Source organism: Vicia villosa, linkage group LG2, assembly GCF_029867415.1.
Source record: "Vicia villosa cultivar HV-30 ecotype Madison, WI linkage group LG2, Vvil1.0, whole genome shotgun sequence".
NCBI classification, from domain to species: Eukaryota; Viridiplantae; Streptophyta; class Magnoliopsida; order Fabales; family Fabaceae; genus Vicia; species Vicia villosa.
The window spans coordinates 132335607-132351166 of NC_081181.1; the positions used below are offsets into that span (position 1 = coordinate 132335607).

Genomic DNA, 15560 nt, shown 5'->3' on the forward strand with positions numbered 1-15560 from the left:
TAATCAAAGTGTATCTAACACATTAAAGAAAAAAAACATGATCATCCAAATTGAAAGGTTATTCAGATTTATGAGTTTTACATCATCTGTTGTTGGATTGCTTTGTTACGCTCTCAGCTCTTCTTTCAACCATCTATTTGGAGATTGGAACTCATGGAAGATTATTCTATACACTCTTTTCAGTTTCATCATCAGCCTCCTCATTTTGTTTGCCAAGATTTGGCAGTCATCGAGAAGTCTCCGATTCAAAGCTCACACCGCATTTTTGGTACTGACAATTACCTCCGTGTATTCCTTTTTCTTTGATAAAGAGATGAATGAAAAACCAGATTCATTTAGCTTGATTTCATGTGCTGCTTTTGCTATCATGTCAATGAGCTTGTCGAGGCAATCTCAGTGCGGATTTGAAGTGGATCTTCTTTATTTTTTCCTTGGATCCCTAATTGTGTTACTCATGAAGATTAAATTGCAGTTATTCTTTGTTGGAGCAGGTTTCAGCTATTCTCTTATTATTATTCGATCTTCTTTCACTTCCTTCAACACCACAGCAGAAAATGAGTATTTAGAGCTTAGAGGTGAAAATTCAGTAGTCATTGAAATGACTTCACTATCACTATCTAGTATGATGCAACAATTTATGACTTGTACTAATGCGCTTCAAAATGAAAGTACAAGTCTCATCGAGAGGCTTATGGAGAAATACAATACAGATACAGATACAGATACGCGTGATTTTGTAATGGATACTCTGTCGTCAAGAAAGATAGATAATCTTCATGAATCTGCGAAATTGATGTTAGCATCTGGTTACGAGAAAGAATGTTCTGATGCATATAGCTGTTGGCGAAGGGTATTCTTGCAGGAGTGTCTCATAAACAAAATATTTGGGTTGCCAATGCCAACTACAAACATCAATAATAAGATGGATAAGAATGAGAGGGAGCAATATTCAGATACCATGTTTGAAAGATGGATGACTGCTTCGGATGTAGCTATGACAATCTTGTTTCCCTTTGAACAACAGCTCTGCAATCGTGTCTTCTCGGGGTTTTCCTCCGCGGCTTCTACCTGTTTCTTTGAGGTTTGCAAAGAAGCAACATCTCACCTGCTGTGTTTCGCAGATGTGCTTGCTTCTGGGAGCCCTACAAAATGGCGTTTGTTCAAAATGCTACAAATATTTGAGCATTTGGGTAATCTAATTTCGAAATTCCAATCACTTTTTCCAGATTCGATGTTACTGAACGAAGCAGTTGCAGTGAGGAATAGATTAGGAGAAGCTAGCAGGGATCTTTTCATGGAAATGCATAATGTTATTTTTAGAGTCCCAACAGCAAAGAACACTGTTAAGTTTCATGGCGATATTCATCCGGTTACTTCTGAGGTTATTAGCTATGTGTCGCTTGCATGCTTGTCGCGGCAGAAGTTGGAAAATATTTTACAGACATACTCCAAGGATGGTAATGAGATGGAAGCATCTTCATTTTTCTTGAAGCAGATGGAGCAGATAATGGAGATGTTACCTAAGAAATTGATAGCCAAGTTGAAAAACTGCAAAGACCCTGCTTTGCGCCATATTTTCATGGTAAATAATAGGAGCCACATAGAAGCTATAAATCAATTCTATGAATTGGAAACTATTTTTGGCAATGATTGGTTCCAAAATAACAAAGCTAAAATTCGACAAAACGTTGAGCTTTATAAAAGATGTTCATGGAATATGGTGTTGGACTTTCTGAAGGTGGACAACAATGACAACATTACAGAAGAATTGTTGAAAGAGAAGATGCTTTTGTTCAATACTCACTTTGAAGAGATATGCAGAGTTCAGTCAGATTGGTTTGTTTATGACAATAATCTAAGGGAAGAAATAATATCATATGTGGAAAATGTCTTGCTTCCAGCATATGGAATTTTCATTGGGAGGCTTCAGGATATTCTTGGTAACCAAGCTTATGATTACATTACATATGGAATGTTAGAGATTCAAGATAGACTCAGTCAGATGTTCATGTTGTACAGTAGTAGTAATTTGTAATATAAGTTTAAGATATTAAGAAAAGTTTATTAAGTTTATTTTTCTCTTTATTTAAATAATATTTGTGAGAATATTCCTAAGAATATTAGGATTCTTGTCTCTAGTGCTACTAATCATATGACATTTGATTTTACATAACTTTCCTCTTATACTTCACCCTCGAGTATTTCTTATATCACCATTGCCGAGAACTCTCATGTTCGTGTTGTTAGCACTAGAAATATTGACTTACAATCTTCATTCAAGTTACTATACTTCATTTTCCTACACTTTCCAACAATTTAATATCCATCCACAAGTTTACCCATGATCAAACGTAAAGTAACTTTTTTTTTTTTTTTACTTTTCATTGTGTTTTTAAGGACCTTACCATGGGGGAGACGGTCGAAATTGATAAAGAAAATGAAAGGTCTTCTCTAAGGATCCAAATGGTCCAAAGGTATTATTCCAATGTCTCCGGTCTAAGTCTTCCTCTTCTACCACACAAATTTGGCTTCGACACAAGCATCTTGGACATATTCCATTTTATATAATTAAGTCTATGTTTTTGTATTCGTTTTACAACATTTTGTTGAGTCTTTTAAGTGTGATATCTGCCAGGTAGCAAAACACAACCATGTCTCTTTTCCTTCCAGTTATAATAAAAGTGATGAACCATTAAATATTATTTATTCTGATGTTCAGGATGCTACCCCTACCTCTAATATTATTATTGGTGCAAAATGGTTGGTCTCATTGATGATTGTACTTAATAGCTTTCATCTTCTTGATGAATACTAAAAGAATTCAACTAGACAATGGTCATATAAAAAGAACTCGACCCGAAAATGGTAAAGAATATGTCATTCATACTTTTTCCAACTTCACTAGTAAACATGACATTATCCATGAATTCACATGTGTCAGCACCCCTCGACAAAGCGGTGTTGCAGAAAGAAAAAAATCGCCATTTACTTGAAGTTGTTTAATTTCTCTTATTTCAAATGTATGTTACCAAAACTAATTAGGGAGAGGAAGTTTTTACTGCTGCCTATTTGATTAACAGGCTCTCATCTTGAGTCTTAGATAATGTTTGTCCTATTCAATCTCTCATCTTGAGTCTTAGATAATGTTTGTCCTATTCAATTTATGCTTCCATGTTTTCCCTATGCTCCATATTACAGAACCTTGAGTCTCATGTGTTTGAATGTGTTGTGTTTATTTATGTTCATAAATAATATTGCAATAAGTTAGATCCCCGTGTTGTCATATGTATATTTTTAGATTATCCTAACAAAAGAGGGTACAAATGTTATCATCCTCTTAGTTGAAATTTTTTATCTTCAAAAGATGACACCTTATATGAAAATGTGTCATACTTTACTCGTCCTTAGTCTCACGGGGAGAACATAGAGTTTGAGTATGAATTCCTTACCTTTGATCTAAGCCTCCTTGGAACACATATCCTTATTCTCAAGTTTTAACTACAATCTATAAGTGTTACTAATACTCCCATGATTGAACTTGAACTTGATTTTATAATTGTTTCTGGTCCTCCAATATCTTTCGTTTTGTATGAATTTGTGTCTTCAGCCCAACTCTAATATATCAAAGAAGAAGTAAACCTGACTCACTCAAGAAACATATTCAATCTTCAAAACTGAAGGTGCGTATTAAAAAAAAAATATTCTTGGTAATTCTCATAGTTCTCATACTTGTGATATAAACATAGATGATTTTAAATTACTTTGAGAGAATATAAATCACACCCTATCTATATCGATATTATATTGTTAAATATGTCTCTTTTAAGAACCTCTCTCTATATTATATATATTTTTTATAGTTGTTGACTTAAAGAGGTAAGAAGCCATTGCCTGCAAGTAGATTTATATTGTGAAACACCCTATAACAATTAGAATAGTTAGTTAAATTAACTTAGTTAAACTAGCATAGTTCAGCTTGCTAGAGGTATCAAACTACTTAATTAATAAGTTAATTAGTTATATTTGCAACAATTAGAATAGTTAGTTAAATTAACTTAGTTAAATTAACATAGTTAAATTCTATTATAACTTGTTACTTATTCTCCAACTGCCTAGTCTATAAGTTGGCATTGTAAACAATTTCAAATCAATAAATCAGTGAAGTTTGTAGTTCATTCTTTTGTTAACACTTAGAGGGTACATGTATCTTTTGTTAATACGACATTAAGTGTGGGTGATACTTAACAATTAAAATATTAATGTAATTTAAAGCATTTTATAAAAGAAAAAATGAAGAAAAAAAAATACTACTATGATTTTGAATATAAACTAAAAAAAAGAAAAGTGTTGATTAGTTTTCTTAAATATAACTCGACACGCTGCCGAGTTAAATTCGAGGTTTTAATTTGTCACTCTCAAAATTCAACATGGCACCCTTCCATATCAAAAATGTTTCTGGTTAAACTAAAACAAACTATTTGAAAGAAATTTTCGGTAAACATTTGAAATATTTAGTATACAAAGAAATTTATGATAGTTCAATTGAAATTTCTAAAAATTTAGAAAATATTTCCAAAAATTTCAAAATGTACCATTTCATATAAAAAATTTAGCGCAAATTTGAAATTTATGATAGTTCATTTACTCATAAATTTTAACGAACATGATTTTGCTGATAGTTTAGTACCGTTGTGATTGCACCGACAATATTGTGTGGTCCAAAATGAATCCAAAGTTGAATAAATATTGATCATCTGTTGTTGAAAAAAACATCTCAAAATGTCTCTTCCTCAAATTTTTATTAAGACAGAAATGTACTTCAACGGAGACAAACCTCCTATTGAGTTCAAGTTTTTGAATGACACCACATCTCTCGACAACTTAATAGACAAGTTGAATTGTTGCTTGTTACCGATAATAGAAAGGTGAGAAAGATCGAGTTTCATGAAGATTGGAAGGGTGGAATACAACCTTATTAAGTTGAAGACCGATGAAGATTTGACGGTCATGTGGAGATCATTTCTCCGTAGGCTAACTAAAGGGTCGATCGAGTTTGATATGAAAATTTCAATATCTGTCGACGACATAATCAAAATGTTGAAATATCCATAATCATCTAGTAGTGTCTAGGTTTTTATGTTTCGGTATTTTTAATTTATGTTCACGTTCGAGTTTGTTGTTTTGCATTAAGTTATGTTCACGTAGCTAGGAAGCCTCTCAGCCTCAGCAGCCTTAACTCGGGTTGCCACTCTATCGGTTATCTTGCCTCTAATGGACCTGTCCTTCCTCCCGGTCCTCACTGAAAAGTGAAAAAATGACAAAATTTAGTGAAAGAAGCATGTACTAAAAATTTTAAAATTTCCAAAAATTTTCAAAAATTTTTGGCCTACCGATAAATTCGAAATTTACGGTACAAATGAACTCAATAAAATCAAAAAATTTTAAAAATGTTGGTAGCAAATTTCATAGTTTTCAGAAGAATTTTTCGGAAATTTTAAAATTTTTAGTAGCTATTTAAAATTTTCGGCATCGTCTAAGAGATTTCAAAATTTTCGGTTCATTGAATGAATTTAAAAATAGTGGAAACTTTTAGCAAGGAAATTACAATCTTTTCATTCAATTTAAGGGTGTTAGGGTCAACTTGGGAGTGACAAATTAAATCCTCATTAAATTTTTTTAAGAAAGAGTTTTGTCACCTATTATAATCATACCTAATTTAAAAATTTAATCTATTTAAAAAATAAAATAAAATAAAATAAAATAAAAGCACATATAACTCTAACTTTGACCACAATTAAAGTACTCGTGAAAAGTTAATATCGACGGCGCTTCCAGCGGAGTCCTAGTGCTAGCTGCTTGTGTGGGTCTGTTTCGTAATCACTTGGAAGAGCATCTTGATAGTTTTGCGTGTTTCTTGTGTCAAGAGAATGCGCTTTTTGCTGAGCTCATGGGAGCTATTCTGGCCATTGAGCAGGCGGTGATTCGGAATTGGTCCAATCTTTAGTTAGAAACGGATTCTAAATTAGTTGTTTTAGCATTCAGTAAACTATCTGTTGTGCCTTGAAAGATTAAGAATAGATGGAAAACTGTATGCAAAAGCTTCTTAGTTTTAATTTTTTGGGTACTCATATTTATAGGGAAGGAAACCATTGTGTAGATAAATTCGCTAACATAGGCTTACGTCTCTATAATTTTACTTGGTGGAATGATGTTCTTTTAGCGGTTGAGCCGGATTTCCATAGAAACATACTAGATTTGCCTAATTTTAAAATTAGATAGGTTTGAGGTTTCGGCTTTATTATCTATTTTTATTTACCTATTATCTCTTTTTAATATATTTTTGGGCTAATGCCCTATTCAGATAAAAAAAAAGTACTCGTGAATATACTACAACATAATTCACGAATATTAAATATTTTTACTTTCTGTCAAAAAAAAAATATTTTTACTTATTTATATCTATAATTAATGATACTATAAAAGAGAAAGATAAATGTACCCAAGGTCCCAATGATACTTAAAATGAAAATGTTTTGTCTAACCTTATTAATATTGTGAGTTAAATTAGGTCTTACTTATCGAAAGACTCTTTCAATATCATAGAACAAGTTCCTGTGAAGAACACAATACAGAGTACAGACTGTAAGCTCTTTCGGTTTGTCACTTGTCACACGGTTCTATCTTTTTGGACCATACCCCCCACTTGACTGTGGACACCGCTGCTGCCGGCGGCCATGCCACGTGGACCCCCTTACACAATCAAGTTTAGGACCACACTCACTTTCACTCTGATAATATATTTTAATTATTATTATTATTATTATTATATATACACCATTTAATTTCATATAGTGTAGCAGAGTACTGTTTTTGTTATTACAAGTGCTATCCTTTTTAATCATTTCAAGTCTTTTTCTATATGGTCCATCCTTATAACACTTTCCAATCTAGCCACTCACCACCACACCCATAATTATACAATTTTTTATATATATATTTTTTTACTCGAAAGGTAAATAATAAAGATTAAAAAATTAACTAAATTGAACTAAAATTTATTTGAGTCAAAGATCACATTTATTATGTAGAGTGGGACCATTCCATGAGAATGTTGGTCCCTTAGCTAGTGTAATCACGTATGAGAAAATGACAATGACCATCTTAAGAACGACAAATATTATTGCTTCTCTGATCCCTAGAACTACACCCATCAAATTAAGATACAGCTTTGGTATTTCTATGGTGACTAAAATTGCTTAATTAATGTCACAAGTTTCAAAATGAATTGTTTTTGGCATTTTCATAATGTCTTGTTTTTTTCATGATATTTGTTGTTCTTATATGATTTCTAACTTTGAAGACCAAATGGAATGATGGCAAAGGTCATTTAACTTCCTTTTAGGGTTTTTTCCATGAAATAGTAAGGCCAACATGTTTTAAGATTTTTTCTCTAATATTACATCAAATTCGTAAACTCACCTTAGACTTGATAGTTTATTCGAATCTATATTAATTTATTCGAGCCTAATTGTGTTTGAGCTAATCTACCACAAAAACGAATTTGAATACGAATCAACTCGTTTTGGCATCTTAGACTGGGACGAGTTGTTTTGAATCAAAATTAAATAAATAAATTTTAATAGTTATAAGTAATTCATAGGTTTGTTTGAGAACATTTAACACGTTCAAGATACAAAAATGAAGTTTTACTCAAAAATATATTAAACGATAATTGCTTTTTATTTTACAATTTTCTCATGGAATAAACATATTCAAAGCTAAATAGATTTCAAACCTCTTCTGCCAATAGGGAGGGAAGCAAAGATGAGACAAAGGTTTGGTGATGTGGGAGAGCCACGAGGCTTAATTTTAAAGCAAAAATGCAAGATTTTGTTTGCTTGACATCGTAGGATATCTAAAAGTTTGGTTGTGTTATATTTAAAAACCATTAATTTTAGTTAGGCCTTTACATCAGTAGGTAAGGATTTTTGTTTCATTTTTAAGACAATATATTTGGATCGTTGAATTTTTTGACAAGACGTGTCACATGTTGAGTGGTAAAAGAAATATAATGATAAATTAAATCTAGGTATGTGTTCATGATATCGAGAAAAAAAGGTTACTTTGTTCATATGTTTGTCTTGTTTAAAATTGATATCTCAAGTTGAAAGAAGATTTTAGGTCTACAACTTTTTTTTATGGCCTAGTTTGGTTGCCTATTTGCTTAACGTTTCAAATTATTATTATTATTAGGATATAGATTGATGTCTTACTTATTCTTAAATAGGTTGGTATAGTGATATATTTGTGAGAATCTATAAAAGGTGAGAAGATCATATCATCTACAAGGGGCGGCATATCATATCACTCAGTAGAGAATGACATCGTCTGCGATATGCCCACATGTCCAGGATAGGAAAAAGTGGAAAGTGAGATTGGTCAGAGATAATGTATAAAATGAGTCATGAAAATAACTCACGTCTCTCTAGGAAATAGGGAATCAACGATCCACTACCATTACTTGGGTGAACGGTTGTTATTTCCGAAAAAAATCTAAATACAGACTCATATGCCTCTATAAATATTTCAACCTTAGAGTTGAGAAAGGGGCAATCTCATATCCACCGAAAATACCCCATTAACTATTTAGGTGACAATCTTAGGTGATTTCCTGGTCTTCCTTGATACTACCCAGTACCCACACACCCATTAGAAAATGGATATTTTAAGCTTAGATAATGTATAGACAAAATATCCCCTAATAGATTTAGGGTGAGTTTCCCAAGGATGATGTTATAGGGGACACGACGTTTACTACGAGATACTTCTATGACCCTAGCGCTCGTCCTTGAGCCTACTATAATCTCAAGGGTGACGTAGCTCTTGACTTGTACTTGTTCGCCTGACAGGCCTATTAGGGATCCCTGGAAATATCCGATATCTCGAGGATCTATCTAGCGTCTCTAGAAGGTACTCTAGAATAAAATATATGCAGATCTGCCATGACCGATTAACACCCTTTTTCATCTCCCATTTATCATTTTTGTGCTGAATCGTGAAGACCGTATGATCATTTTTGTGAGGGAGTATGCTTATAACGTCTTCTTTCAAGAAAGTGATTTCATGCTCTTAATCTGCGCCAAAGACGTTGACGGTTTTTAGAGGTATGTTGTCTACTTCCAAACACCTGTCAGGCGTATCTTCTCCAAGAGGAGCTAGATTCTCCTCCTTTGGCGAAACATCAAGCAATGTTGTTAGTGATATCCTTGAAGCTTTGCTCGTGCATCCTCGAGGGAAGATGGTAAGAGCAACTCGTGATAAGGTAATGTGTGTATGTGTGTGGATCATGTCAATTTTATCGAGGCCCGCGATGGGTGCCAATTATACTAGATAAAAGTACAATGAGTGTAACAATCCCAAAGAAATTAGGACTGTCAAAGGCTTAAGGTTTGTTGAGAGTTAGAGCTAGCTCACCCATAATGATATGAGAAGTTATGTATGATGGTTTTTCTTGGAGTGTTAGAGATTGTCCTTTCATATCATGATGCCTATCTATTTATAGTCCCTAAGGGCCTTTAATCAAATAAAATTAGTCTCGCTAAAATACCGCAAGTCCGCAACCTTCACAATAATGGATGGTTAATACCAAGGACCTTAAGGAAAATAGTTAGACCCTAGAACTTCTAAGTATTGACGGTTGGCCCAATAAACGCAGGTCATGGACGATTAATGAGAAAATAGGTGATTGATCTGGCCAACGGACTATTGGACTCGATGAAAAACACTCAAATTGTTGTAAAGGCAACTCAAGAAGGATGCAACGTTCACCTCTCGCCCTTGTCTCCATGTCTTCCTCAATTTTTTCATTTTAGGACACATATGATACAATATCAATTTTTAAATTTTAAATGTTTATGCACTATTTTTTAGAGAAGCTTATTGAAACAATACCCTATAAGATGTTTGATATGATAAATTATATACATATAATTAATAATTGATTAATTAATTAATGTAAAAAAATGAAATCACTACATTATTGCTTAGTGCTATTTTATATAATACACTATTAATTTTGAATGTTGAATGCACAATTTTTTATATAATCTTATTAAAGTGATCTATAAAATGTTTTAGTCGTAAATGAAAAACGACCATTTTAAAAATAAGTTTGAGAGTCATCATAGCTAAATAACTTTTTCTTAGGAAGTTCCACCAACTAAAAAGCCATACAATAAGCTCTAGTATGTTGATAAAAAAAATTCCAAGAAAATAGATCTGGTTTAATTCATGAAAATTTCTTCACCCACCTCCTAATCTTTTTGGCCACCTCTGGTGAATTTACCACAATACCCCTATTTTCGGAAGTTCATTTTTGGAAATGTACTTTTTTTGAAAAAAAAAGGTGTTTTCGGAAATGTATCTCCGAAAAAGTGTTTTTTTTAATATAAAATATTGATTTCGGAGATACATCTCCGAAATAAAGTTATTTTTCAGAAAATGTGGTGTTCTCGGAAGTTCATCTCCGAATTCACCCCCCTTGGAGGAATTCGGAAATGCACTTCCGAAAAAAGGTCTGGACAGAAGAAAAATAACAAACAAGAACAATTCGCTTTATTTAATCGGATGAAGACGATGGAGGAGACGCTGCAACAGGTTAGAAAGTCCTGATCCTCTAGAAATCCATACCACATTGTAACTTACCAACATAATAAACAACAACAAAAAACTTATGAGCAAACTATACTTACATCATAGTGGTGTAGATCCTTATCAGCCACTCGCAACTGAAAATGATTAGCACGAACTTGAATTTTCCTTCCCAATTGACCGTAACCAGGTCGGTTATGGAACCTAACCGCCTTCTGAGACGACGGAGCCGACTCTCCTTCCTAATTGACCGTAACCAGGTCGGTTAGGGAACCTAACCGCCTTCTGAGACGACGGAGCCGACTCTAGAGTAGCCTTCTGTTTAACTTCGGCAGTCAGGCTCTCGATGGAGATCAGAGCCGGACTCAAGGAAGCAACCGGCGCTGCGACAGATGGAACAAACGGCGCTGAAACAGATGGACGAACAACCTGAGCTGCAACAACAGACGGAGGAGAGGTAACCGGGGCCGGAGCATATGACGGAGGAGGTGGATGTCCGGAGGAAGAAGAACCGGAGGTACGTCCACCGCAAGAGCCACGACCACCACCATCACGGCCTGATCCTGCAGCATTGACGGATGATTGTTGAGAATGTGTAGGAGATGGTTGACTCCGGCGATTTTCGGGATGATTTCCTCCACCGCGGCGAGACATTGTGATGAAAGCAGTAACAAGAGATAGAAAACGTTAAAGCAAAGAAGAAGACTTAGGATCGAAAATGATTTGGGATATTTTGAAAGAAAAATGGGTGAGAAGCTTTTAAATAGGAAAGTGTTTAGAAGTTAACCGTCTGAGAGTGGTGGGGAGAAGGAAAAGGGAACTTCGAAATTTCAAAAGGTTTTTTTTATTCTTTTAATAAAAATACGTACTACGTACTGTAAGTAACAAAATGGAATTAGTGCGTGGCTGTGGAGCTTCCCAATTTTTGTTACGTAGGCTTTTAAGTAGGAAAGTGTTACCACATTTCTTAGAAGGTAACCGTCTGAGTCCTGTAATGGTTTTCTTACCTGATTGTAAAAAATAAATGAATTTTGATGCATTTCGGAAATGCATCTCCGAAATCTATAAAAATCTACAAAAAAAAAACTTCGGAGATGAATCTCCGAAGCAGGGGTAAGTTGAGAATTTCGCTGAGAGTGACCCCATAGGGAGGTGGGTAAAGAAATTTTCTTAATTCATTTTGTCATTGAAGCATTACTAGAGATAACAATCAAGAAATGATTCTAATAACAACCTTTAAATTTGTTTTTGGATGAGTTTAAGGTTTTAGAGGATTGAGGTTTTAGGTTTTAAAGGTTTTCTTTAAAAAAAAAAATTATCATTTAGTAATAATTTGAAGTATCCTTGTCAAACAAACGAGAAGGACTGTATATACTTCATTATGAAGTTTATAGAAAAAAATTTCTTTACCCACCTCACTATGGGGTCACCCCAGCAAAAACTCCACTTTATCCTTGCTTCGAAAATGTATTTCCGAAATATTTTTTTTTAAATTTTTCCAGACTTTGGAAGTGCATTTCCGAAAAAATCCCAAAAATTAGAATTTTGATTAATTCGGAGATGCATCTCCGAAAAAACAAAGAAAAATCTAAAAATCCCAAAAATTAATTTTAGGATATTAATTAATTCATATATCATAAATTTGATATAATTTATGAGTAATGAATAATAATAATTATATATTTTGATATAATTTATGAGTTATGAATAATAATTATTATATATTTCTATTCTGATTCATATTTTAAAATTTAAAATAATTTTAATTAAAAAAACTAAAGTAATTTCACTTACAAAATGAATTATAATTTTTTATTTATATAGTTATATATTTATAATAATTATTATGTATTTACAAAAAAAATTAAAAAAATGAGTGTTTTAATTTATATATTTATATATTTATATAATAATTATAAAAATTATTATATATTTATAAAAATTATTATATATTTATATAATAATTATTATATATTAATTATAAATATATTTATATATTTATATAATAATTATAAAAATTAAAAAAATGAGTGTTTTAATTTATAATAATTATTATATATTTATTTATTTATTTATATATTAATTATTATATATTTATATATTATATATTTATATATTTCACTTACAAAATTAATAATTATTATTATATATTTATATATTTCTATTCTGATTCATAATTAAAAATGAGTTATAATTTTTTATTTAATTTAAAAAAATTAAAAAAAGATTTTGTCTTAATTTTATTTAATGAATAAATTTTATATTTAATTCTATATAATTCAAAATTTACTTATGGAAGTAAAATGTTTTTGATTTATATAAGTTAGTAAAATAATTTTTAACTTTTAAATTGTTTAGGAAATTTTGATTCACCTTGATTTTATTGATTCACCTTCATTTTATTGCTTCACCTTGATTTTATACCTATTAATTGTATTGATTCACCTTGATTTTAATTTTTTAATAATTATTGACTTCTTTCCGAAGTATATATCTGAAACATTCCAAGACCAATTTGGTCTTGGAATATTTCGGATATGCATCTCCGAAGACACCCCTCTCCCAAAAACAAGTGTTTTCGGAAATGCATCTCCGAAAACTAAAAAAGGAGGTGTTTTCGGAAATGCATCTCCGAAAACACCTTTTTTTTCATGTTTTCGGAAGTGCATTTCCGAAATAAGACAAATTTTGAAAAAAAAGCGTTTCGGAAATGCATTTCCGAAACAAAGGTATTTTGGGTTTTTCACCAGAAGTGACCAAGAAGATAGGGAGGTGGGTAAAGAAATTCTCTTATAGAATAGATTATTCTCATAGACAATGAACCAATTCTTAAAAAATACGAGTCATTTAAATTTTACTTTGTTAATAATAATTATAGATATATTATTCAATTCTAATTCTATCATATTCTAATATTCGTAGTATATTATTATAAATATAAACCTTATTCTACAGGGTATTTGGATGAAGTAAATGAGAAATGGGTTGAGTGTTTGATAGACTTGATTCCACCTTAAATTTAAATACATAAATTATTATTGTTGTGTATATATATATATTATGAATGTTTATTAGCTGTGATTGATAAACGGACATTATGTATGCGTTATTTTTTAATATGTCATGAAAATATGTAAAAAATAACAAAATCAACAACATTTCTTTAAAAAAAAAAAACTCTTATATTTACAATTTTAACAACACTTTATTAAAAGTAATGTCCTTTCTAATCAATAAAAAAATAATTAAATCTAACACCGTTTTTACTTAAAAGCAAAAATAAATTTTACAACACATTTGTGTAAAAACACTATCATCTTTTAACATATAATATTAACTATTAATCCGTTAAAAATTAATTCCATGAACGCTCTAAATTACTCTTTTATTATAAATTTTTTACACTATGATCACACCAAAAACTTGAGATACATAGAGCTCCAACACATTGAGCAGAAGATCATTCACAACCACTATGGAATAACTGATAAATGACTACTTACAGATTGGCAACAAGACAAGCCCCCTGCTCCAGCCCAACCAAAATCGCAACAAAGACACATCTCCACTAGGGGTGGAAATAGGCCAGGCCGATAACAGGGGCCTACAGGCTGGCCTATAAAGGCTCAGGCCAGGCCACACATATTTTATAAATAGAAAAGGCCTAGGCTTTTTTATAAGCCTATTTAGTTAAAAAGGCTAGGCCTCAGGCCCAAAAAAAAGTCTTTTAGGCCTATCAGGCCGGCCTATTTAAATAAATATGAATAATTTTTTTATTATCAGTATGTTATGTTTTGTACTTTGAATTAAAATACATAAATAAAACTTGGTTATTTTAAAGAACTTGTGAAAATAAGATGATAATACCTAATAAACATTATTTTCATAAGTTATCTTAAACAGATAGTCTCCCAGAACTTATGCTAATAGGTAAGTTAAAATGCAAATAAATTTTTGGTCTCTTGGTATTTTATTTAGTTAGTCTATTCAAATAATATTTTAGTTAGTATGTCAAAACAAATAGGCTTTTATGTAGGCTAACAGGCTAACCAGGCCTTCGAAAAGGTCATGCTCAGGCCTAAAAATAAGCCTACGACAGGCCACAGGCCAGGCTTAGGCTTCGATTTTTTTGACAGGCCAGGCCTAGGCTTGGCAAAGCCTAGCTCGGCCCAGCCTATTTCCACCCCTAATCTCCACACAAAATACAACTACACCATTACTTAAGCTAAGGAGAACCTGCTCCGATTCAATCATAAACCAAACTGCAATCGCCAAACAAGACACATGTGCAATATATGAGCCATGCCCTCTAGATCTTGGATTCCAATAGCACAAAAACTACCCATGCATTTATGATTAAGAGCTTGTGAGGTTTTCAACAAAAGCAAGACTTCTTATAACACTACTACAAAACGCGCAAACAACAACGCCCAAGTCACCATGGCTTCCAAACATCGTGGTGACATCTCAACTCTCAGGCGCTAAATTTTTTTTATTTTTAAATTAAAAATGGTTAGGATATAATAACAGTTGTTATGCTCACCGTGGTGATAAAATCAAGCTTTCATGGGTTCGAACCTCATCGTCCTAAAATTGTTATTCCTTTAATGTTAAGGCGCACATTTTCTTTTTTATTTAGTTTTTAAAAAATAAATAAAAGGGATATTACTACGGTTGTTAATGAAAACCGTTGTGAAAAAATTTACCTATATATAAGCGAATAAATAAAAGGGATATCACTACGGTTGTTAATGAAAACCGTTGTGAAAAAATTTACCTATATATAAGCGAATAAACTCTCACTTCTTGACAGTATCGCCGTATCCTTGACGGCAAAACCCTAGCACTCATTTTTTCTCTTTTTCTTCGTCATTAGCTTTCCTATTCTACAGAATAACCGTCAATCTTGT

General features: G+C 32.2%; 1 protein-coding gene across 1 annotated transcript in view; it reads left to right on the forward strand.

Annotated features, from left to right (window-relative positions):
• The window catches only part of LOC131652151 (exocyst complex component EXO70B1-like), a 2089-nt gene extending 30 nt beyond the window's left edge, over positions 1–2059 (forward strand). The window contains exon 1 of the mRNA XM_058921932.1: positions 1–2059. This exon is cut by the window's left edge and continues 30 nt beyond it. Within this exon, the coding sequence (XP_058777915.1) occupies positions 38–2035 (1998 nt within the window). The 5' untranslated portion in view covers positions 1–37 and the 3' untranslated portion in view covers positions 2036–2059.
• The last annotated feature ends 13501 nt before the right edge of the window (positions 2060–15560 follow it).